Raw genomic sequence first — 24,823 nt, 5'->3', positions numbered from 1 at the left:
TTATATGGTAACCCTATGTCAAGCCTTTGAGGAACTGCCAGAGTGTTTTACAAAGTACCCGATTAGCCTATATTCTCTCGCTAAATTTGTTTCAGGGGTGACCAATGGTGTCAAGATGAAGTCTTCATGTATTTGTACTGTAAAATGAGAACAAAAATAGGGCTGTCCAACAATATTTGAATTAAAAAAAGATACCTAAAATATGTAGTAAAGTGACTAACACTTTTTCAGTTTTGAAGTAAATTTCTTAAACCACTGGAATTCTTGAAATTAGTATGTAGTCTGTATAATTCTTACTTTTTCCTTTTCAAATTAAGAAAAGTGTACAACTTGCTTACTGTGCAGAAAGAACTGTTGATGAATATTTCTGAAGACATTGAGAATTTGGTTTTACCACACACTTAACTCAGAATTCACTGAGCACCGTGTTTTTCATATTCTTCTGAATTCTTTAGACCCCACTGCTCTTTATTTTTGCTCATGTTGCCTTTGCTACCTGAAATATCAGTATCTTTGCTGCACCAAGCTAATCTATACAGATAAGGTTAACCAATACATGTTTTGATACTTTGGGTTAGTGGAAAAGATGGAAGAGGGGATGATATTATGTCTCAGGACCTTTGTACTTATTATTCTCTGTGACTAGTTTGCTCTTTCCCAGATTTTTGTATGATTAGCTCCTTTATCTCCTTTGGGTCTTTATTCTGATGAGTGAGCCTTTCCTTGACCACTTGATTTAAAATTATATCCTTTCTCCTGTGCTTTACCCCAGTGCTCTTTATCTCCTTTTTATGCTTCATTTTTCTCTGGATCATCTTCTATCATCTCATTCACTGTATACTTTGTTTATTTTCTGTGTCCTCTCACTAGAATGTGTGTGGTTTGGATTTTTGTCTATGCCAGTCATTGATAGTGATTAGGCACCCAGTAAATATTTGTTGAATAAATTAATGTATGTATTGAAAATGACTTACGTGGACAGTAGGTCCCATCTATGATGTTGGACCAGTAGCTCACAGGGAGAGAAAAATTTGATTCAGTTTTAAAAATACATTAGTACTGATTTTAAACATTTACTGAATTCAAGGAAATAGATTAAGCTATATTAGAGGTTGCCTATACTGAAAATTTTTATAAGAATGAAGAGTTTTATTGCATTCAAAAGATGAGATTTTTGATTTTCACCTCACTATTGTTAAGCTCAGTTGTGTGTTTGGTTTCTAAATGAATCATATGATTTTAAAGCTCTGGGATGTTTTTCTCTCAACTTGAGTAAGTCTCAGATTGAAAATTTGCTTATTTCTGTGAATGGAACATAGAAACTTATAATTGTACAGAACAATAATTTTTGTAGTTATTCTTTTATTGGAATGGAATATTTGTTCTTTAGCTGTTTACTATGTATCTATTAGGTCTATAATGTAGCAGATCCTGTAAAGATAATAGTAATAATGAAGAAGTCTTGGAACCAACCTTCAGAGAATGTACATTTTATTGGGTGGGAGATAAGAGGTGAATGTAACTAACCACAATAAAGCAAGAGGGATTTTAATAAGTGCAATAATGGTTGTTTTTTTTCCAAAGGGGAGCGAGATTACTTTACTTGGAATGATCTATATAGGTGTTAGTTTACTTGGCTTTAAAGGATGAGTATTGTTTATACTGATAGAAGAGGTACAGGGGCATTTGAGTTGGAATAGCATGACTAGAGGTGCAGAAATGAAAAAGTAGAAGGCGTACAGAGGGGGAATGGTAGTAGTAAATGAATGGAGCATTGAAGTTATAGTAATAATATTGAAATCGGGGGCAATAGTTTTGAGCTTAGAGCCAGATTGTAAAAGCGTTGAAAATAAGGCTAAGGAGTTTGGACTTATTTTGGAGGGCACTGGACAACCTTTGATGTTTTATATAGAATTGAGTGAAACTGAAGGAAGGTTGAATTTCTTTTCACCTTTAATAATAGGGTGGATTATAGATGCATGAATCCTATTGATTAGGACTTTTGTGGTAGTTATGAATAATCTAGTAAGGACTTGAGTTAGAATGGTTAGATAGTATTATATCATCTTTAAGAAACTGGGCTCTGGGATGAAAGTGCTTGATTTCAAACCTGGTCTTGATCTTTACCAGCTCTGTGTCCTTGGTAAATTACTAAGCTAACTCCATCCTCTATTAAAAAGGTGATAAATTATAGCATCTACCTTTTATGGGTTGTTTAGATTTAGATGAGATGGTATGTCTAAAATTGTTAGACTAGCACAGAATAAGTACTCAATAAATTGCTGGTATAAAATGCGTAACATACTGACTGTTTAAGGAAGAAGAGACAGAGATAACTATAGGTTGAGCTTTATTTTCAGAGGAAATGGCATCATAAGAAAGGCCAGTCAGGATAAGTTAATTTGGGAAGGAAGTACATGATTTTAGTTTTATGAAGGTCAGTTTTTTATGTGCCAGTATGACATCTAGGGGAAAATATACAGCAGACTGTTAGAGTAGAGCTTTAGGGGAGAAGTCAAGCTAAGGTATGTTATTTGTTTGTATTTGTATATTGGTAAAACATTTAAAATTTTAACGTATGTGATGAACTTCAGAAATGTATTTATGCTTTGTTAATAAACTGACAATAACAATGATCACATTACATGATCTATTTTTTTTCCACCTAAGCAAAAATAATTTATTAGCAGGATTCCAAAGACCCTCATGGACCCCTAGAAGGAAGAGATACAGCCAGAACATACGAGGGAAACAAAGCCATCAGTTACTAACACGGCTTCTTTCTAGTCTGACCTGCTGAAGCAGGATGATTTTGTCTCTATTATTTTCTCTGGACATGGGTTCCAGTCTCCTTTCTCTGTGTAGACCAGCTTTCTCTATTGATGACCCAAACATAGTATTCCTAGCCTCCCACATTTTCCCAGATCAAGAAATGTGATTATATATCCCAATTACAAATCCCTGTTCAGAGAAGGCTTGAGTTAGACATTCCATCCCTGGTCCAATTAACTATGTCGAGTGGAATAGGCATTTAGCTACTTACCGTTGAGACTACTTTTAGTGTCTGTTGAGGGCAGTTTGTTAATAGAAAAAGACTGTAATTATTAAATTTAAGTATTTAAATCTTAACTTTCCTTAAGCTTAAAAATATTCCATTTAGAAATCTAGTACATTTAATAACCACTTTCAGGACTTCCCTGGTGGTGCAGTGGTTAAGAATCCGCCTGCCAAGGCAGGGGACATGGGTTCGAGCCCTGGTCCGGGAAGATCCCACATGCCGCGGAGCAACTAAGCCCGTGCGCCACAACTACTGAGCCCGCGCGCCACAACTACTGAGCCCGCGCGCCTAGAGCCAGTGCTCCACACAGGAGAAGCCACCGCAATGAGAAGCCCACGCGCTGCAAGGAAGAGTAGCCCCCACTCACTACAACTAGAGAAAACCCGCGTGCAGCAACGAAGACCTGACGTAGCCATAAATAAATAGATTTATTTTAAAAAATCACTTTCAAGCGGGCCTTTAAATAATGTTTGATAAAGTTCATTTAAGCTGAACAGACTAGAATTTTTTAAAGTCTCATTTACATTTCAATTACCTTTAAACAATGTAACATCATTTATATGTTTAATATATTTGATTTTCTTTTAAACAGCTCTTCAGATGCTTGACCCACAAGCTCTCAAGTGCTTAACTCTAATAAACATAATAAATTAAACATAGTGGCTTTCTAAGTTCTCTGAAACATTCGCATATTTTTGCAGGCTTAATATTTTAAAATAAAACTCAAAGTTAAAAGTTTAAACATTTTAAATTAGAATCTTAAGACCAATTTTACATGCTATAATATGCCAATTATGTTTAAATACTTCAGATAGCAAATGCTACACAGTTTGATCCAATAAACATAAAAACTATTCATGAATTCAAAAAAAATATATTGATGACTATGGGAATTGCTTTCTAACCTTTTTGAAAATTTATAATCATTACATATTTAAGAACTACAGTACTCAGTGAAGTTTTGTTAAGGGAACAAGTAGTTTAGGTCCAAGCAAGTGGGCGAGTTCAGAGTACTGGGATGCTGAGGAACTCAGACTTTGGACTTCAATAGTGAATTAGCTACTTCAGTTAATTCAGTGTTAATTGAGAATAATACCAACCTTGGATGCTTGTGGTGAGAATAAACTAAATAACATATGGGAAAATCTTTAACACATAGTATACAACGATAGCAGCTACGACATGATCTATTTTTAAAGCCTTCACATTTCTAATTTTTTCCTCACCTAGATAAACACTAGATAAATGTTCCATGAGAGCACAGACTGTATTTTTTGGTCATCATTGTATTCACAATACAGTACACTAGTAGTACAGTATGTGTAAAGACAGCCTTAGTAAATATACATTGACTAATGTATATATTGTACATTTATATATACTGAACTCTTGCTTTGCAGATGGGCATAGACACAAATAGACTGTGACTTGTCCAAGTGACGCATGTTGTTAGTGGAGCCAAGACTGGACTGTAGGTCTCTTGACTCTTAGCTTTCAGTAACTGGTATGAGAGAGAAAAGTTTATAAAGCAAAAATACTTTCTGCAAATAAATGGTAGTATAATTTGAATATGACTATGACATTTTCTAGAGAATCATTTCAGTTATATCAAGTTTATATAACAAAAATTGGAATGACAGTTATGACACAGAAAGCAAATCATGGAAAAGTATTCATTGAACTGGTGTGTGGATTTTCATAAAAGATAAAAACGTTTTCTTTTATACTATTTGCTTTGTTTTTTATAGGGGCATTACTCTAGTGTGCCTTAATTGTGATTTCCTAACTGATGTTTCTGGCTTAGATAATATGGCTACACACTTAAGTCAACATGAAACTCATGCTTGTCAAGTTGTAATAGAGAAAGGTACGTATATAAAATTGTTCTACTTTGGATTTTTGATATTTATTCTGGTATTATTGGTCAGCCACAGTATGTGCTCTTTACTAAATCGTTTTTCTCGCTCATCATATTTCATATGCTGTTTTAAATATAATACTTTTCTTCTAATTTCAGTTTCTGTTTGTATCCCAACTTCTGAACATCTTTCTGAGTAAGTTTAATTTTTATTCAGTGCATTTTACTTTGATGGATTTTAGCACTATTGCATTTTTAAATGTATCATTAATAGAAATGAAAAATATTAAAGTATTTTGTTTTTTTTGTTTTTTTTTTAAAGCTGCTTGTTGAAATAGGTTCCTGCTCTATGGAGCTCGTGACCTGGTGCAAGACAAGTTGGAATTTCCTAAGTTCAAAGTTCTGAGATGTTTTCTTACACAAAGGCAGTTAAGCAGCCAAGTTCATGACACTAGCTCTCATTATTCAGCTCTTTTCAGCTTCAAATGGGACTAGATTCTTATTCCACCTTATCTTTGTGTCAGGTTGACATATCTTAACATACATTTTTTTTTTCTCCAGTTGGCTCTCTCCAAAAATAACTTTTGTTGCTATGGTCATTTCTTACTTTGCTTAAAATAATTTGTGTTTTTCTCTGCTGTACTTGACTTCAGAATAATATGTTCCAAATGATATGGCTGTTTGTCTTTTTGTCTGTTTTGTCTGCTTTCTTAATTTCTTATAAGTCTTAAGTTTTTTAGGCCAGATGATTGTCTTTTTCCTCATTCGTTGTCTGTCATTGTGCTATTTTTCTTATTTTTCAGATGGAGAAGCAGCCCAGAGATTTCAAAAAATGTTCAGGGTACACCTGGACAGTGTCCCCCTTCGATGGACACAACTGATGCCTGTTCTCTCTTTCCAAGGAATGTGACTAATTTGACTGTGGGACCTGTTCTAGGTTGTGGCCTCAGGAAATCAGATCTTGGGGAGACTCCCTTCCCTCATGGCTGGCCTTCCATGAGGCTGATGTTGATATAGTCAGAGATGGTATCAAGGCCCACCAAATAGAGCACAGCTTCCCACTGGGGGCTTTGGCTCTTGATCTTAAGCTTGTGGGTCACTTCTGGCCAAGAAAATCAAATCTGTGCTTCAGCGTCCCAGTTGAAGTTTAGTCATTTTGGCTGCTGCCCTTTAATCTTCCTCTAGCATGAATGCATCCAAGGAATACAAAATCTCCAGTTATTAGGAAATGGTTATTTTTCATGTCCTTGGAACAACAGGTCTCTACAATTATGTTCCAAAATTTCACTTATTTTTACTGTTATTTAAAATGTATTACCCAGGAGTAACTTCATAGTTTTTTGACAACATCAATTATCAGATTTTTTATTTTTTAAAAATTTAGTTTAATTTTGATAGCTTGGTTTTATGTTCTCCAAATGTATTGATGTCTATTTTATGATGTCTATTTTTATATTCTTTTCTTTAAAACTGTTGTTTAATGTTTACTTTGTTTTGTTAAGAACTCCAAGATATTCCCTAGAATTCTCTACAGATTTCCTATAGCTGCTTATTTATAGTTTTTTAATTTGGCTGTTGTTCAGACCATTAGACATTATTATATCCATTCTTATTTCAGGATTATTATTATTAATATTATCTTAATAATTGTGAGTTCTAAGGTGTAAAGAATTGACAAAACCTATTCTTGCAGACCTTAAGTTTTTTTTTAAATTTAGTTTTATTTTTTTATACAGTAAAACAAGTTTTAAAGTTACATATTTGTACATCTAATACATAATACCTACTTAGCTATTAATAGTTCCTTTGGGTAGTGGTAACATTAAAAAATATAGGGGCCAATAATGCACTTGTTTCTATCATATATAAAACATATTTTCACATATATATTTTTTTAAAAGTTGACATTTGTTTATTTTAGTTACATTGACTATAGCTCTAATAAACAGTTTTGATGCTACTATTTTGTTTTAATAAAAATACTGTTGTTTAAGTGCCTCAGGAATTATTTACTAATAAAGAATTTCATATGAAAGCTGTAGATTTAATCATATAAATAGGAGCATTGCCTTTATTGTTTCATGGAAGCCTTATTATTTGGCCTGCACGCTGAGAGCTGTATCTACTTAGTGCATCTTGCTCTTTTTCCTCTGGCACAATTGAAAGGTCACTGTTCATACTTTACCAATTTATTGAATTTTAATGACATGCAAAATACCTTTTGTGATCTTAGTTGCTATAAGGGTTAGGCAGGCTCTGGAAGTATGACTCAGTCATGTTTTTTTACTCTGAAGTCAGAACTTGCTCAGTTTTACTTTGAAACAGATTTAAAGCCAATATAGATGACTACTTATTATGTAATGTGCTTCTTGCAATTAATAATAAAAAAATTTGAACCCATTAGTTTTAAATTTCCAAACTAATTTCTACGGTAAATGAATAATTTTTCAAAAGCTCTGGAAGTGGCTTGTCTCTCAGTAGGTGGATTTGGTGTTATGCTAGTCTTTATTTCCTTATCTGTCTCTAGGAAGTTTTGTCATTCACCCTCTTTCTACCCAGTTTTTTAAAAAATTTAAAAATTTTGCCCAGAAACAACTTCTTTACATTTTTAACATAAGTTCCTTTTTCACTTATAGATATTTGCTCTACCTTGGCTATAGTTAAAAAATATGAGAAATTGTATTCTTGATATAGCAATGTAGGAGTACTGCTTTGTGTTCTTCCATAGGACTCTATTTTATAGTATTATCAAGTTCATTTTCTTAAAGTTTAAACTCCTAAAGTTCTATCACCTATAACTTCCTTTTTAAAAACATAATTTAAATAAAACACCTAAGGCAGTTAGTACAAAACTTGTTGATTATAGGCAGTTGGTCATATTTTAATTTTGTGCTAATGAGTTTTAGCTTGAGTCTAATCCCTCCTTGCCATCAGGTTATTCTAAATAGTTTATTCACCTGATCAGAAATTGCCGTTTCATGCATGTGTGCTTTTGGTTACCACTGAATAAAAAATGAGATTGGTTCAGTTTAAGTCCATCTCTATTTTGAGAAAAAATGACTGCTAAACTACAGAGACTTGGATTCTTGCCCTATTTTTGTGATATTTTGGCATAACACCTCACCTATTTGGGCCTCATTTGTTTATTCAGCAAATATTTCTTGAACATCTGCTTTGTGCCTGGCACCCTTCTAAGTGCTAGAAAAATGGACTGAAATCTCTGCCCTCACAGAACGAACATTTTAGTGGTGAAAGACAGACAATATACAGTAAATAAAATACATAGCATGTTAGATAGTGGTCAATACTATGGAGAAAAATAACATAGGGAAGGGGGATAAGAAGTACTGGGTGGGAGTTTGGAGGCTGCCATTTAAAATTTGGTAGTCAGGGAAGGTCTCACAGAGAGATGACATTTGAGTAAAGACCTGAAAGAAGAACTGCATGGAGACTGGTCTGGCTGCAAGTAAGTGATTAAGAGGGAGAATAGTAGGAGTTGGGGCCTGCAAGGTAATGTGGGCCATGTGTATAGGACGTTATGGACCGTTGTAAGGAATTCGCCTTTTACTATGAGATAAGTAGCTATTAGAGCATTTTGAATAGAGGAGTGTTTTATACCTCAATAAAAACCACAATCAACGAAAACCTTTAAATACAGAAGAGTGTCTGTATTACCGTAGCTGCTGTCTTTGGAATAAACTGTAGAAGACCAAGGACAAAATCAGGGAGATTAATTAGGAGGTTATTGTAATAATCCAGGTATGAGATGGTGGAGATTTAGGCTAGGCTGCTAGCAGTTTAGGTGATAAGAGTTTTGACTTGGGACATGTTTTGAATTCGTTGATGGTTTATATGTGAAGTGTAGAAGAAAGAAAGTTTTGAGGATGATTCCAGTTATTAGTGTGAGCAACCGCAAAGATGGCATTGATATTAACTGAGATAGGGAAGACTAGAAGTAATAGATTTGAGAGGGAAGATGATGACTGTGATTGGGGACATATTTTAGTTTGTGATATCTATTAGATATGCAAGTTGACATGTCATAAGCATTCACCTGTATGAATTTAGGGGGGTGTTCTAAGCTGTAAATATCACTTAATGTCGTGGAAATAAATACAAGTAAAACTGGGGAAAACTGAGTAAGGTTGGTATATGTATCACTGCCAACATCCTGCTTATGCTTTTGTGCTATAATTTTTTACTGTTATTTTGTATTATAAGATGTTATCATTGGGGAAACTGGACAAAGGGAATATGGAATCTCTCTGTGTTATTTCTTATAACTGCATGTGAATATACAATTATACCAAAATTTAAAATTCATTAAAAAAAATCAGGGGACTATATGAGATCACCAAGGGATACAGTAGAGAGAGAGAAAGGGCAGGGTCCACAGGCTGAGCTCTGGCGAATCTGACAATAAAAGGTCAGGGAGATGAGAAGGAATTGGCAAAGGAAACTGAGAAGGAGTGGCCGATGATATAGAAAGAAAACCAGGGGAGTGGCAGTGTTCTTGGAGCCTCAGTTACCCTATTTGTAAAATGTGAGTGCTGACTTGTTCTAGACTTCTGAGATTCTATTATTCAATATTTGGTTATACTTACATTGTCATAATTTGTTCTTATGACAAGATAAATTTAGAATGCCACGTATCCTATTCCCAGTAGCAGAAACAGGGACTCTTTGACCTTGAGAAAATTAAATGTTCACATTATTCCTCAGCACATTTAACTCTTTCATAGTCTCTTGTAAAAGTAGTTCTCTTATACTTCTATTAAAGAAAGTAACTAGGTTATTTTTTCCCAGGTTCTGTACTGTACAACTAATGTCCATCATTTATAAGTTGGGGGGAAAAGTTTCCATGGTCAAATAAATTTGGGCAATGCAAGTTAAAGTTAAATTGATTCTTTGATATGGGCTTTTTCATGCTGTATGTGACTTGTGAATGTCTAAGAGAATATTTATTTGACTTTAGAGTTTTTTTCTTTGAATACTTATTCACTTCTTAATCTCCATGGAATAGTGTGTAGAATACTGATCTGGAGTAATCCTTCAAATTTTATGAACTGGGAAATAAAAAGTAGTGTAGTGTTGCCTAAGATGGATTCCTAGACATTTCATTTATGTTTATGAATCATTTGTAAGATAGTGTTTGTAACTAGAGGCTAGCAATGTACATTTTCATATTTTTAGAAATTACATCAGAAAAATGATATCCTCATTATTATGTTTGTAAAATCTAATAAATGCATAACAGGGACAGACCAATTATTAGTTTATTCTGCCTCTGATTATGGCAGCAAGGGATATTTTTGTTGGAGAGTATGGTTACTTTATATGATTTCACACTAAGAAGCTTAAGAATCTCTCATTATCTGTTTCTAGCTTCTCTGTAACTCCTTATGCTTAGCTTATCAATCTACCCACTTACCTGCTTTTCTTGAGACTATTTTCAGCCTTTTATTATCTGTTAAGGAATTTCTTATATAGTAAAGTTTTACTTCCTACTTAAACAACTTCAGGAGAACTTCTTTGATACTAATATTGGGTGATTTGATAGCCAGCTTCATTTTAAACCCTCTCAGACCCTTAAAAGTACAGTGTGGTGTAGTGGTTAAAGAGCGTAGGCTCTGCAGTTGATTGCCTAGTTTGGAGTTCCTACCCTGCTGTTTACTAGAACATGTGTGACTTTGGGTAGGTTACAGACTTCTGCCTCATTCCTCATTTGTAAAATGCATGTAAACAACAGTACCTGTTCATAAAGTGTAGAGGGAATTAAATGAGTTAGTATATGTATATAGTACTTAGAAAGTGATTGTCACATAGGAAGCACTGTGTAACTGTAAAGTTATCATTGTTACTCTTATTACTTTTCATAATTTTACTTCTGCCTGCATTTTGTTCAGATAGAATTATCCTACTCTTCAGCCTGCTTTTCATTCTGACCATCTCATACCATTTTCACAAATCATTTATGTTAACTTTCTTTTCCTAACCCAGTAAATCTTTCTTACGAGCTAATTGTTTGAAGCACGTATTAGTCATAAAATTAGATTTTTGGTGCCTGAAGCTCAATAAACTTGTAGTTTTAGGGAATAGTTATGAATCCTAGGTTCATTTTAGTAATCTTTGTCTTTAAAAATAGTATAAATCGTATTTTCCCCTAAATTATAGTGCCTTATACTGACCACACTGTGGTTCATCTCATCTTTCAGCCCACATCTCTGATTTTGAGATCCTTCTACGGCCTCACTCTAGTCACTTTGGTATTTGCCCACCTGGAAGACCTTACCTTCCTCTACAAACATGGAGAAGCTACTGTGAATCTCTTTTTCTATATCATTTACTGAAATGTAGGAATCTACTGTTTTTAATCCTCCACACTGAAAAGTATCTTTATCCTTACTTCTGTGAAGTGTAGTGTTGGGAAAGGAGTACAGCTTTAAAATAAGGCAGTCCTAGGTTTAAATCCTGGTTGTATATCTAACCAGCTCTGTAGCCTTGTGAAAATTACTTCACCTTATCTTCCTCATTAGTGAAAGGTATGTAATAATTTTTTGCAGGCTGGCTGTAAGAAATAGAGATAATCTGTGGACGTTAAATTATTAATTTAAATAATTCAAATTATTTAAATAATTAAAATTATTTGGCACTGGCCTGACAAAAAATGATCATTCAATAAATGCATGTTGTTGGTGCCGTTGTTGCTCTAGCTGCTGCTGCTGCTAATATTACTACTACTAATTACTGCTGTTCCTGCTGTTGCTCCAGCTGTTATTGCTGTTAGCACTGTTATTACTGCTGCTACTTACAGGAGACCCTGGGAACTACATATCAGTGGAATCTTCTCATCATTGAGAGTTTTAGTGGCAATCCACTGACTGTACTAACTGTACTGCAGTTATTTGTAATTTTGGCTCATAGTTCTTGGAGTATATTCCTCCAAACTGCTGGTTGGATGGCATTTTATTACAGTGTTCAGTTGCACCTCATATAATTGTCAGATGTCAGAATTTGATTGTAGTTCTGACTTTTCCTATCTGAAGACTGAAACAACAAACACCCTTGTTGAAAACTGGTACATAATCCTCTCTGCTTAGGAGGAAAACTTTTATTTTTTTAGCTTACAGAATTTCTTTCTTAAAGAAAACCTTTTATTAATTATTGCCAGGCGTTCATTTCCAGTCATCTTGACTACTTATCTAATAATACTAAACTTACGAAAAATGTGTAATTGTGCTAGTAAAGTGGCTCTTTCTTTTGTAGACCTTTGAAATGATTTTTTTTTTAATCTGCTTTTCTCAGATATTAGAAAGGTTGTAACTCAATCATGGAATTGCTCTTTTCTATCTGTTTCTCCCTTATTTTCCCCTTTCTCCATTTTCTTCTGTATATCTACCTGGATAGATTAATTATTACATAGAATGGAAGTAAAGTTTTAAATTTTGCAAGGTTTGTTTTCCTGACAAAAAGTTGAGTATAGGTGTTTCCCTCTAACGATCTTCAGAGCATAAGAATCCATAGTAAATCCATAATAACTCAAGCTTGGAAAACTTGGCTACTTATTGAAAGATGTCTATTTATTGACTGAATCAAATGTCCTAAATGCCACAGTTTGAAGTGATTTTAAAGGTTGATTTAGTTCTCTCAATGACTTCCAATTTTGTTCTAAGCAAAGTATAATGTAAGGGCACTGACTGGAGTCAAAATATCAGAGTTCCAAACCCAGCTCTCTCACTTTATGTTCAAGTTACTTCAGTTTATTCATCTGTAAATAATCTTTACATGATTGTTTTGAAGACTTAAAAGAGATGTAAACTGTTTTATAGATAAAAATGTCTTTTATATTTTATTAAATTCCCCTAATTTAAAGAGTACTAGGAAAAAAATGCAAATGTAAAACTGACTCTCCTTGAAGCTGTGAATTCCTCTCTTGTATTTCTGGCTACTGAACTTTATACTGAGCACCAGTGCTAACTACATGGCTCTTTCATAGTATAATATAGATAACCCTTCCACATATTCATTGACAACAAACATTGATTCCCTGCCTTCTGTATGCAAGACTCTTTGTCAAGTGCTGGAAGTGGAAACATGAATGAGACATAGTTCATGCCACCAGGGTAATTACAGAATAGACAGTTGGAAATGGAGACACTGAATCTACATCTTCACAGGGCCACACAGTAAACTGATTTCATAATTATTTAAACCCCTAATACCATGTATATATTAGATTATGTGATTTTTGTGAAATGCTACACCAGAAGAGAATCTGGACTTGGTCCAAAGAGAAATACCACTGTATTATACCACTCTAAACTAAACCAATAAGTCATTAATTAGCTTTCATAAATGCAAGCAGAAAGTAAGCTCTTTTAAGAGCAGAATGGCAACCTTTTAAAAATGTTTTGTATTTGAAAATAATATTTCTGTTAAAAATGTTTACTTCTACTAACTCTATTTCCATTGAAGAATATGTAAAGAATCACTCCATTATTTTCCTGTGAAGTTCTGAACTTATTTGGAGGAATTACTGACTCTGGTCATAATCCAAGTTATTAGAGTCTTAAATGTTCAAAATAGAGTGTCTTCATTTCATATATTTGGTTTAGCAGAAAAAAGAAAAACTGATCTCCTCTATGAGATACACAGAATTTATTTTGGGTTTGTTTCTTTCTCTAACCTTTTGAAATGTAACTAGGATTGGAGGTAATGGGGGATCATGTCCTTAGATTCTCTTATCCTACCACGGACATTACTGTCTCATTACTGTCTCAAACCAAATCTTTAGTAACTGCAAGATAGTTTTTCCTTTTCAAAGTGGATGCAATACATTTGCCCCTGGTATGTAATTGCAAGTTAGCACGTAGGAACTGTGTATCAAAATACAGTGGTTTCTGGCATTTTGGACTTCTGCCTTTGATAGCTGGTAAGCAGGAAGTAATGGGAAACCCATTGAAAGGGAAAGTAAATGAAACTTTGGTATAGTCCTTCATTTAGGGCAAATGCTACCAACTTCTACCAGTGTTTCTGAGGTTACTACCATTTTTTCAGTCTCCCGATTCTGAGGGTAGTTTGCGAATACATTATAAATTAAGTATTCAGGGCTTAATTCAATATTGCCAACAAAATAAAAAAATACCAAAATTATAGCCCGAGTCTGGCATTAGAATCTTCTGCCTCTACTGATGGTCTTATTTTTTGCTTCATATTTTACACATAAATATTTTGTTTCTCTTGATTCTTTGTCTTTGTCTTTACCTAGTTCTTTCCTCTGTCCATTTAGAATGATTTTTTACTCTGTCTTCCCTGATGACCAAATTATAGCCACATCTTCAGAAGTGGGTAGATTATTTCATACTAGGGTAAATTGCTCAGCAATCAAAAACTAACACCTAATGTATTTTGTTTGAGGATGGGGGAGGTATGGCAGAAAAATTTCAAAACATTAAAGATATTTAGGTAAAAAGCTTTAAGAGCCTGTGTGGCACACTTAAGTAAATTCTAGACAGTAAGATTAGATTCCTGATTCTACCCATGGCAGTAATAAGAGCTAACAATTATTGAGTACATACACTAAATGTTTTACATTTATCCACTCATTTAATTCTCACAAACTAATGCGATATGCACTGTTCTTGTCCCAATTTTGTGGATGAGACAACTGAGATACAGATAAGTCATTTGCCCAAGGTCACATAGCTGTTAAGAGCCTCAATTTAAATTATGGTAGTCTGTTTTCAGAGGCTAAACTAAGAAGTACTATAGTCTATTGCTTCCCTGGTTGTGCTTGTGGTTCCAAATGTACTTTCCTACTTTTACTATATAAAGTATGAGTAGCTGGATGGGCCTGAGCTTCAATGTGAAGACCCTTTGTTTCCCCAGGAGAGCAGGCAACAACTGATATAGTTGTAGCATTGGGACCAGAATCTAGCCTCCCAATCTTAGAGTAGTATTTCTATGATATATGAGCAGCAGAACATTTCAGCAAAACTGACATAAATCGGTCTATTAGATTAATTTGGCAATGATAGCTCAGCATGTTTTAGAGTGGAAAACATCAAGAGGCAGAGAGATCAGTTAAGTTTTTCACTTTTCCTGGCATGAATTTAAGGGAGCCTGATTTATAACAGGGGATTTGGCTGTGAAGAAATGCAGTGGAAATTTGAAGTAGAACCGGTTCTGTTGCTTAATGGATTTATTACTTTAGCATTTTTAGGCTGTAGATTTTTCTCATTTACAAGATAGGGGCAATTGGATAATATACTCTCTTAGGACTCAAGTCTAATTCTAATATACTATGATATTTTTGAATTGATTGAAAAATAAATAGTAAAATGTAGGGGTCATGTTCTGGTTGATGATTTGCGGGTTATTGGTTTAGAAGTGATTGTTGGAATTGTGCCAAAGGATGAGCTGTATAAGACTAAGTAGGTCTGAGCGGTAAATATATTTATATGAATGGCAGACATGTAGGGGGTCATGTTTGCTCTCCTCATTTACCTTTATCCAATTGGTACCTATATTCTGTTGGTTTTACTCTATCACCCTCCTAAAGCCTTCCTCTTCTTTGACACTCCTACTGCTTTACCTGGGACAGTCATTAACTGTCTCTTTTTTTTTTAAATAACAAAAATTTATTATTAATATGTTAAATCAATATTTCATGATAGAAAAATTATGTGAATGCAATGACATAGAAATTTCTGGGACTTAAAAGTAAGAAAAATAGTGATCAAAAGTTTTTCCTGCTATTTTTGAGCAGAAACTTCCTGTACTGCCTAGGGATCACAGCTGCATAAGCAAGCATTAGGACTGCAAGTAACTTTGAACTCTTTGTAGTTGAGATGCCATATGACTTCCCAATTTCTGTGGCCTTTTCATTGACTCTTTATGTGTCTAACCATTTTTTTTTTCTGAGTTAAAAACTAGGACCCATAATTCTGATAAAAGAAAGAAAAAAACACTTTGTTGTTCTTTTATCAGTCATTAACTGTCTCTTATCTGGACTCCTTGTCTGGAGCTTATCCTCTTCTGATACTGCCCTTTTTCTTTCTGATGCACAAATCTTATCATACTTTCTTATTAACCTTAGAATAAAGTTCTTAGCACAAACGCTTTAGTGTAACAATCAAGATCTTTCCTAAAGTAGCCCTTGCTATCTCTTCAGTTGCATCTTTGACTACTCTCCCTTGTTCCCTACCTCCTAGTCATATGAGACCACTCAGTATCATATCATTGCTGTGTTTTATATTTCTTTGCTTTTCCTCCACCTTGACTCTCCTTTCCCTGCTTTGCTAACTCCTGCTCTTGCTGCAAAACCTTGTTCACTGTAGTATCTTCACTGCCTCCTTGCGCCTTTCTCCCTCATAGTGGCTCAGTCCTTTGTATAGCCACAATATACATGTCTCTTTTTTAGCACTTCACAATTCTGTAAACATTTGCTTCAATACATTTCCTTGACAGTAACTCCTTCACAGGAGGGACTGTGTCTTTGGACTGGAACTTTTAGCACAGTACCTAATGTACGTGCAACCTGGTAAATGTTTAGATCAATGATCCTTTCCACACATCTGTTAACACCTCTCAGAACAAACGGTCAGAAATGGTGCACTAGATGTTTTACTCTTATTTATTAGTATAATGATTACTATCCTAAATTTAATCTGGAATGGGTAACTGGAAGGTCTTGAGAACTGGTTGACCTTACTACTGGCTTGTTGTAAACCTTTTTTCAGCTTTTTAGTTTGCTTATAAGTATTTGCAAAGATTACATTTTGAAAATCAGCATTGAAATTTTTGGCTTTTAAATGTTATTAGAAGGAAAGAATGTGGTCTGATTGAAATGAATATGAGTATTTTCCCTCTACCCCATTTATTTATAGTATGAATGAAACCTCAAAAGAATGCAATGATGTAATTTAACCAAAGTGCTCATTTTACATGTAGCTTTGGATTGGTCATGTGATCTGCAGAAAAATGCAAGTAGGGACATTTATTTTATTTTGAACTTTAGAGGGAAAGTAGGTTTACATACAGAAGAAAAATTAATTATTTGCAATCTTGATCTCTAATGGTTGTTGTTGAAATCCATAACCGTCAATCCTTCTGTTCTCCTTACATTGAAATCTTAAATAGTGTTTGTTTTAAATGCTATACAAAATTTTTCTATTAAAAAATATTGCAAGAATTCACAGGTGAAAAGTCTAATTATCTAATGGCAGGTCATTAGCTCAGAACTTTGAGCTTAGCAAATTTCACTGTCTTCTACCAAGCAATTGAGTATCTCAAATGATGACTATTTCAGCAGGCATCTTTAACGAATAAGATTAAAGGTAAGAACATTTTTTTCTTTTCAAAAGTGTTAATGATATATTAGTAGTTGTATTAAAATTTGTTAATGTCAGAGTATGCTTTTGTAGTTGCAAAAACATAGTGTACATTTTAATGATGAATTTATAACTCAATGAAATTTTATGTAGTGTGCTTTTCTAATTTTTTTTAGATTTATTTTTCTAAATATTTTCACTGGTTATTACAATTCTGTCCCTTAAACAGAATACCAGTATGGTTAAAGCCACACAACAAAATAGGGCACATAAGCCTCTTATTGGTAGTTACTTCAATAATTTATTTTGTTCTCATCTACGAGTTTCTTAGTCAGTAAAATGAAGGGTAATAAAAACCTGTCACCAACCTCCCTTGCAGAGATATCAAGAAAATTCAGTTTCCCCAATTGAAATGCCAGCAATAATAGTAACACATGCTTAATAGCTTTCATTTTAATTGTTGCATAAAATCAATTTATTAGAATAGCTATATGTGAAAATGATTAGCATGGTAATGTTTCTTTTGTAAGAATTTAAGGTCGACCTTTGATAACATTGTCAACAGTAAGCGGAAAAGGAAAATTCTTTTATAAAATATTTTTAAACTAGTTTGTAACCAATATGTTTTACAGTTTTTCAGACTGAGTTTAAAATTATTAAATGCTTAGAAATAAAAATCAATTAATATCTACTTTTTGTTTCTTCCAATGAGAAACAGAAATTTTTCATGTTTTCTTACTTTATACACGTTATTCTTAAAACAATTATTTTCCCATATAAATTATTAAAGTAGTGAAGTTGTACTTGTACACTTGATATTATTTCATCTTTATGAATATTGTTCACAATTAAATACCTGAGAGAATTACAAAATCTTTAACCCCAAAAATGATAATTTGTGCATTTTGTCAATTTTTTGTGCAAGTTTTATTAATTTAGATTTATTTAGCAAAATTAGTTGAAAGTTATTGTAAACACTACCAATATAGTACTTATACAAAAAAGGACATGTTCTATTTTAAATTGTTTACAATTTCATGTAATAACCAGAATGTACATAAGTAATTTTACACAGTTATTATTAATACCTAGGAAGATAACATTTATAGACCTAATTTTTTAAATATGCCCTCAGAGAATGGATAAAGAGGGGTGTTTGCCATTGCCATTGACATTGACATTTCTATCCTACTAGATGACTAGCGTTGACATTTCTATCCTACTAGATGTCTTCATTTTTGTCCATGAAATTTAAGTTGGTATAGCTGTTGCTTATGTTAAATATATTAATCCTTAAGTATAGATATTAAGCCTTCATTAAGTTATGAATCACTTAACTATTAATGGCATTTCTGATCAGGTAGTCACTCTACTTATGCAGATTAAAATTGTTTAATGTATAATATCACCAAATAATATTTAGTCATCAGCAGTTTAAAAGAAAGGTCCTTTGGTACAGGTAGTTTTTATGTTAAATTGACATATTGGGTTGGCCAAAAAGTGCCTTCGGTATTAAAGCAAAAATAAAAGACACATTTTTTATTTTCACCAAGAACTTTATTGAACAACGTATTCACCCTTTTGTTCCACTACCTTCTGCCATTTTTCAGGCAACTTCATAGTTCCATCTTCCCAAAACTTTCTATCTTTTTGAGCAAAGAACCGTTCCAGGTGCCTTTTACAGTCTTCCAGGGAATGGAAATTTTTTCGATTAAGCGAATTTTGTTAAAGACCTAAATAAATGGAAATCAGAAGGCGCAATGTCTGGTGAATACGGTGGATGAATCAGAACTTCCCAGCCAAGCTGTAACAGTTTTAGCCTGGTCATCAAAGAAACGTGCGGTCTTGAGTTATCGTGATGGAAGATTATGCGTTTTCTGTTGACTAATTCTGGACGCTTTTCGTCGAGTGCTGCTTTCAGTTGGTCTAATTGGGAGCAGTACTTGTTGGAATTAATCGTTTGTTTTTCCGGAAGGAGCTCATGACAGAGGACTCCCTTCCAATCCCACCATATATACAACGTCACCTTCCTTGGATGAAGACCGGCCTTTAGTGTGGTTGGTGGTGGTTTATTTCGCTTGCCCCACGATCTCTTCTGTTCCACGTTATTGTACAGTATCCACTTTTCATTGCCCATCACAATTTTTTTTAAAAACGGAACTTTTTCCTTACAATTAAGTAGTGAACCGCACGCGGAAATACGGTCAAGAAGGTTTTTTTTGCTTAACTTACGTGGAACGCAAACATCAAAGTGATGAACGTGACCAAGCTGGTACAAATGATTTTCAGCGCTTGATTTGGTATTTTGAGTATGTCGGCCAACTCCCACGTGGTAAAACGTTGATTGTTCTCAATTAATGTCTTGATTTGATCGCTATCAACTTCAACTGGTCTACCCGACCGCGGAGCATCATCCAGCGAGAAATCTTCAGCATGAAACTTGGCAAACCACTTTGACGTGTTTAATCAGTCATAGCACCTTCTCCATACACTGCACAAATCTCTTTTTTGCGTTTCAGTTGTGTTTTTACCTTTCTTGAAATAATAAACCATAATAAGTTGAAAATGTTGCTTTTTTTCTTCCATCTTCAATATTAAAATGGCTGCACAAAAATTCACCAATTTTGATAAGTCCTTTTTTATATGCACAGTGATACGATAGCTGTCACATACAATCTAACAAAATTGTTTCGAATGAAGTTAAAGACAACTAAGTGCTAATAGAGCCATCTTAAGGAAAAAAAACGAATGAACCTTTTGGCCAACCCTATATTTTAAAAGATTTTATAGATGACATATGCCTTTGTTACTGTTGTCATTAGTTATAATTAGTATTTTTTAGAAATCAAAGTTTAAAAATTTATAGTTAATATTTGAGCTATGCTTATGAGGGTTTTAAAGAGAATACATTCTTCAAAAATTCTAAATTTCTGTAATTTTACTACCTCTAAAGTAGGTTAATTGTAAATATATATTGAAATGACATTACCATTTGAACTTTACAATAGATAAAATATTTATTTTCTCACACTTTTTGAGTCCTATAGTAGTAAATACTGGTGCATATTATATATATTAAGCATATAACCTGCTTTCATTTTTTAAAGGGTAATTGTTTTTTTGAAACCGTTATACTAATGTGTTACGTCTTTTTTAAAAATTGTACTTAACATAGAGAACATTTGTTAAGTGCTCCTGTTTTTAGAGAAGAGGAAATACATGTCTGTATTCATTTATTTAGAGCATATATTGAATCTACTGTTTATTCTCATGCATTTTATTTTTCCCTTAAAATATTTACAGAGATCATTTACTATTACAGTATAAATGTGCATTAATTTAGATTTACATTTAAATTATTTTAAGCATGCAAAAAACAACTGTTTCATATTTTTTGTTGTAAACATAAAATTAAATACTCAATACTTATTTTGTTTTCAAGATTAAAAAATGAAGCTCCCACTAAGGAACAAGAACCTGTGTCTGAGGTAAATTATGTTATATTTGATACCTCTTAAAGATTTATACATTTGAAAGTATTGTGGGTGTGATTTTTAAAACACTTCAGTTCAGTGTGTGTACGTCACTAACAATTACTGGTATGTTTTCAGAAAGAAAAAACTTGAGATTTTTGTTTTCATTATATATAAAAATATTTAACCCTCTGTAAAATTGTAAAGTGTTTTATTTTGACAAAGACATTATTATATTTCACTTGCCTGTTATTTAGTTCAACTAATAAGTAATGGAGATAAATTTATGACTTAAAAATTCTGAAATTATTAAAATATCAAACATTTGACACATTGGAAAATTAATCTTTTTAGAAGACTCTCAAAAAGATTTAAATAATTTTTAAAATAGAAATATTTTGAATATATATTAAATACATTTTAGGTATCTTAAACAGGCACTCTGAATATAACACTCAGGGTTATCATATAAATGTTACGTACTGGGCAGTCTAATGTATGAGTGTAGAAATAATTTTGCTTATGTATGTGTTTTCTCGGTGTCAGTTTTTGAAATATTGCTTAATGTTACTTGTCTCTTTCTGAGTATAATGAAGTGAGGCAGGTTCAGCATTTCTATTTTGTAGAGTGAATAAGTGAAACCTAGACAGTATCAGCCTTCTCCCAAGTGGCTTTCTTTTATCCCACGGAAAGTTTTCATTTGCTTGAAATGTTTTTAACTACAAATAAATGTCTTTACTAGATATAGGATTTCTTGGTTATCTGTTTATTCTTGAGTGAGTTTTGGTGTTTGTAGTTTTTGAGGAATCGGTACATTTTATCTATAATGTTGAATTTGTATGTATACAGTTGTTTGTTGTATTCCCTTAATCTTTTAATGCCTGTGGGGTCTGCAGTGATAATCCTTTCTTTTATTTCCAATATCGATAGTTTGTGTGTTCTTTTTGTTTCTAATGTTGTCATATATTTTACTTTTTAACTAGATTATAAAGACAGAATACAGTGTTACCATTTTTACTTTAAATCATCTTTTAGAGCAATTAAATACTTAAAAAATTTTATATTCACCTTCATTTTTTCCATTTCTAGTGTTCATTTCTTTATGTAGCTCTTGGTTTCTTTCTAATATCACATTCCTTTTGCCTAAACAACTTCCTTTGAAATATCTCATACTGCAGATCTACTGGTGATTACTTCTTCCATGCTTTTTTCCTTCAAAAAAATCTTTATTTTTCATTTTTGAAAGTAATTTTTTGGTGAGTATAGAATTCTGGGTTAACTTTTCTTTCAGCAGTTTAAAGAAGTCATTTTATTGTCTCTTGGCATGCATATTTTCTGATGTGATGTCTTACTGTAATTTTTATCTTTGTTTCTATATATGTATATAATGTGTCAATTTTCTTTGGCTGCCCTCAAGATTTTGTCTTTATCTTTAGTTCTTATCAGTTTGAACATGATGTGTCTAAGTTTGGTTTGCTCAGTTGTTTATTTATACGTTTATGTATTTATGTATTTATTTTTGGCATTCGTCCTGATCGGTATTCTCTGACTTGTCCTGTATCTTCTACTTCTGGGGTTTCAATTTCACATATGTTATACCATTTGATATTAATCCCTGTTCTTAGATGCCCTGTTCTAGTCTCCCCATCCCCTCCTCCCCGCCTCCCGCCACACTTTTTTTTCTTAGTGTTTCAGTTTGGGTAATTTTTATCTATTGACCTATTTACAGATTCATTTTTCAGCTGTGTAAGGTCTACTGTTGAACCCATCAAAAAGATTTTTCATTTCTGTCATTGTGGTTTGTTTGGGGTTTTTTCCCTAGCATTTGCATTGATTCTTACAGTTTCTGATCCTTTGATAAAATTCCCATCTGATCATGCATGTTGTCCTCCTTTTTCTACCAAAGCATTTAACATATTAATCATAGTAATTTAAAATTTTCTGTCTGATAGTTCCAACAGCTGGGTTGTATCTAAGTCTGGTTCTGCTAATTGTTTTATCTTCTGACAGTGTACTTTTGTTTTTTTTCCTTTGCTTTTTCTGTGTATGTTTGGTGGAAAGCAAGACATTATGTGTAGGACTGAGATAAATAGTATTTATATCTGAAAGTGGGCATGATTTTTCTCATGTTAGGCCATTAGTGTGGGATTTGGTCTACCTAGTAGTGAGTTGACTTGGGTTTTGTTTTTTTTTAATCACTATGGTTACCCTCCATATACTGCCAAGTTCAATTCCTGTAGTATTTCCTTGTGCTTAGGGTGGAAGTTATATTACTGGAGGTTTTTTTCTCGGTATCATTGCTTCACACTCAGTTTTAGCCTTTCCTTGTGAGACTGAGCCACAGAGGTTGTCTCTCTCTCTCTACACTTTTACCTTTCTTCCAGCAGTACTGCTGTTGCTTGTTATTTGGTGTTTGCTAGCCCAGTGGCAGGTGGTGGGGATTGCTGTGATGTTCTCTGTTGTTCTCTGTTGTTCTCAGACTCTCAAGCTGGCTCTGTGTCTCTGGGTCTTGAGAATAGATATGTTTTCTTCCATCACCCAGTTGGCCCATGTACCCTGGGGACAACAGGGTTTGCCTCTCTTCTTTCCAAATACATAAAAGCATGGACATGAAGAAAACTTCTGAATTCATCATTTCATAACATCATCCACTGATTCTTTCCCGATGCATTCATACTAGAATAAATCATCAAACTCTTACTTTCCTTTGATTGCCCTGTTGCATCTGTGTCAAGTAAAACCAACCTTTTCTTACATAAACCAACTTTCTTAAGTTTATTTTTTGTTAAAAGAAAAAAAGCTTATGCTAAAAATTTAGCAGGCCATAAGCAGAGTTAAAGGAAGCCATATTGAATGGAAGGCCACATAGAACAGTTTTGGTCTGGTACTTCTTTCAAATATATGTGGTGTGGATGGTCCCTCAAATAGACCCAGGTGTTTAAGTACACATGTGAGATGGTGGATAGCTTGAATTCTTCAAGAGTTTGATCAGATGCATTGTAGTGGAATCAATGTTATACCCCAATAATATTTTCCTGTTGTCACTTTTTCATTTGTATAGTTTTACATTTCCTCTTTCAAAATTAATTCCTTTCATATGCTAGATTGTATTTGGAATTCATATTATATAGTGAGTTTCTGAAACAGTTTCTGTTCTGCTACTATGTATATTCTATACACTGCAACATTTTACTGATTTTATATCCTAATTATATATATATATATATATGTATATATATATACCATAACTCTTCCCCTCTAGTCTGATGGTTAGTGTAGTTTCATTATAACTAAGTAGAGGGGTAAGAGAGAGAAGGTGGGTACAGATGCCTTTCTCTTTCGTTGCTTCCTTCAAGGCTTTTAGGGAACACTTGATAACATGTTCCAGGAATCTTTGTATTGGGAACAAAGATTAATAAAATTATTTCCCTATCCCCACGGTGGTCAAAATCTAGTAAGACAATTAGACATGAAAGAATTGTAATCCAATAAGATAACTACCATATTCCAAGCATATCAGGTATGGTAGGTACACACAAGAGTCCTCTCAGGGTGACTTTATGGTGTTTTTCTCTCTCTTTTTAAAAATATTCTTTTCTCAATTCAAACATACACATAGTATGCAAAATAGAGGTTCCCTGTAATTTCACTAATGAAATGGCAAATTAACCCTATAGCCTATTTCTGTAAGACTACTTGGGGCCATCCATAAAGAATTTCTAAGGTTTTTGTTTTTCTTTTTTGTTCTGTTTTTTTTGCTTTTTGCTTTGTAACTTTCAGACACTTGAGAGTTTCAGACTTTGTAAAATTACTTTTTATTTTTATCAAATTAAAAGTTAAAAATTTGTGTGGATAGTTTATCATAAAAGTAGTGACTCATCTCCCTCACCCTTTTCCATCCAACTCTTCAGAGGTAGCCATTTTCAACTCTTTTAGCTATTTGATGTAATATTTATCTCCATATTTCTAAATAATGTAACCAGATTTTTACTTGTCTTTTTTTCAACTAGGAGTGACTGTTACAGTAATTAAGAATTTGCTTCTCTAGACCACCATCCCTACTTTCCTTTATCCCCCCAACCTCAGCATCCCAGCCAGGGCC

The 24,823-nt window shown here is 33.4% G+C and overlaps 1 protein-coding gene across 19 annotated transcripts in view; it reads left to right on the top strand.

Moving 5' to 3' along the window:
- Window positions 1-24,823, top strand: part of ZNF280D (zinc finger protein 280D) — a 131,031-nt gene that overhangs the window by 76,928 nt on the left and 29,280 nt on the right. For 16 of the 19 annotated variants that reach the window (XR_014258658.1, XR_014258659.1, XR_014258660.1 and 13 more), the window contains 3 exons: window positions 4,807-4,925; window positions 5,076-5,112; window positions 20,691-20,736. Coding sequence is in view for 4 of the 19 variants with exons in the window: in XM_082445903.1 (XP_082302029.1) it covers window positions 4,807-4,925; window positions 5,076-5,112; window positions 20,691-20,736 (202 nt within the window). In the remaining 15 variants the exon portion in view is untranslated. The other 3 variants (XR_014258672.1, XM_082445905.1, XM_082445906.1) reach the window with 3 other exon arrangements.

Source organism: Balaenoptera physalus, assembly GCF_965194825.1.
Source record: "Balaenoptera physalus genome assembly, chromosome: 2".
Taxonomy (NCBI): domain Eukaryota; kingdom Metazoa; phylum Chordata; class Mammalia; order Artiodactyla; family Balaenopteridae; genus Balaenoptera; species Balaenoptera physalus.
This window is presented reverse-complemented; position numbering and strand designations above follow the sequence as displayed.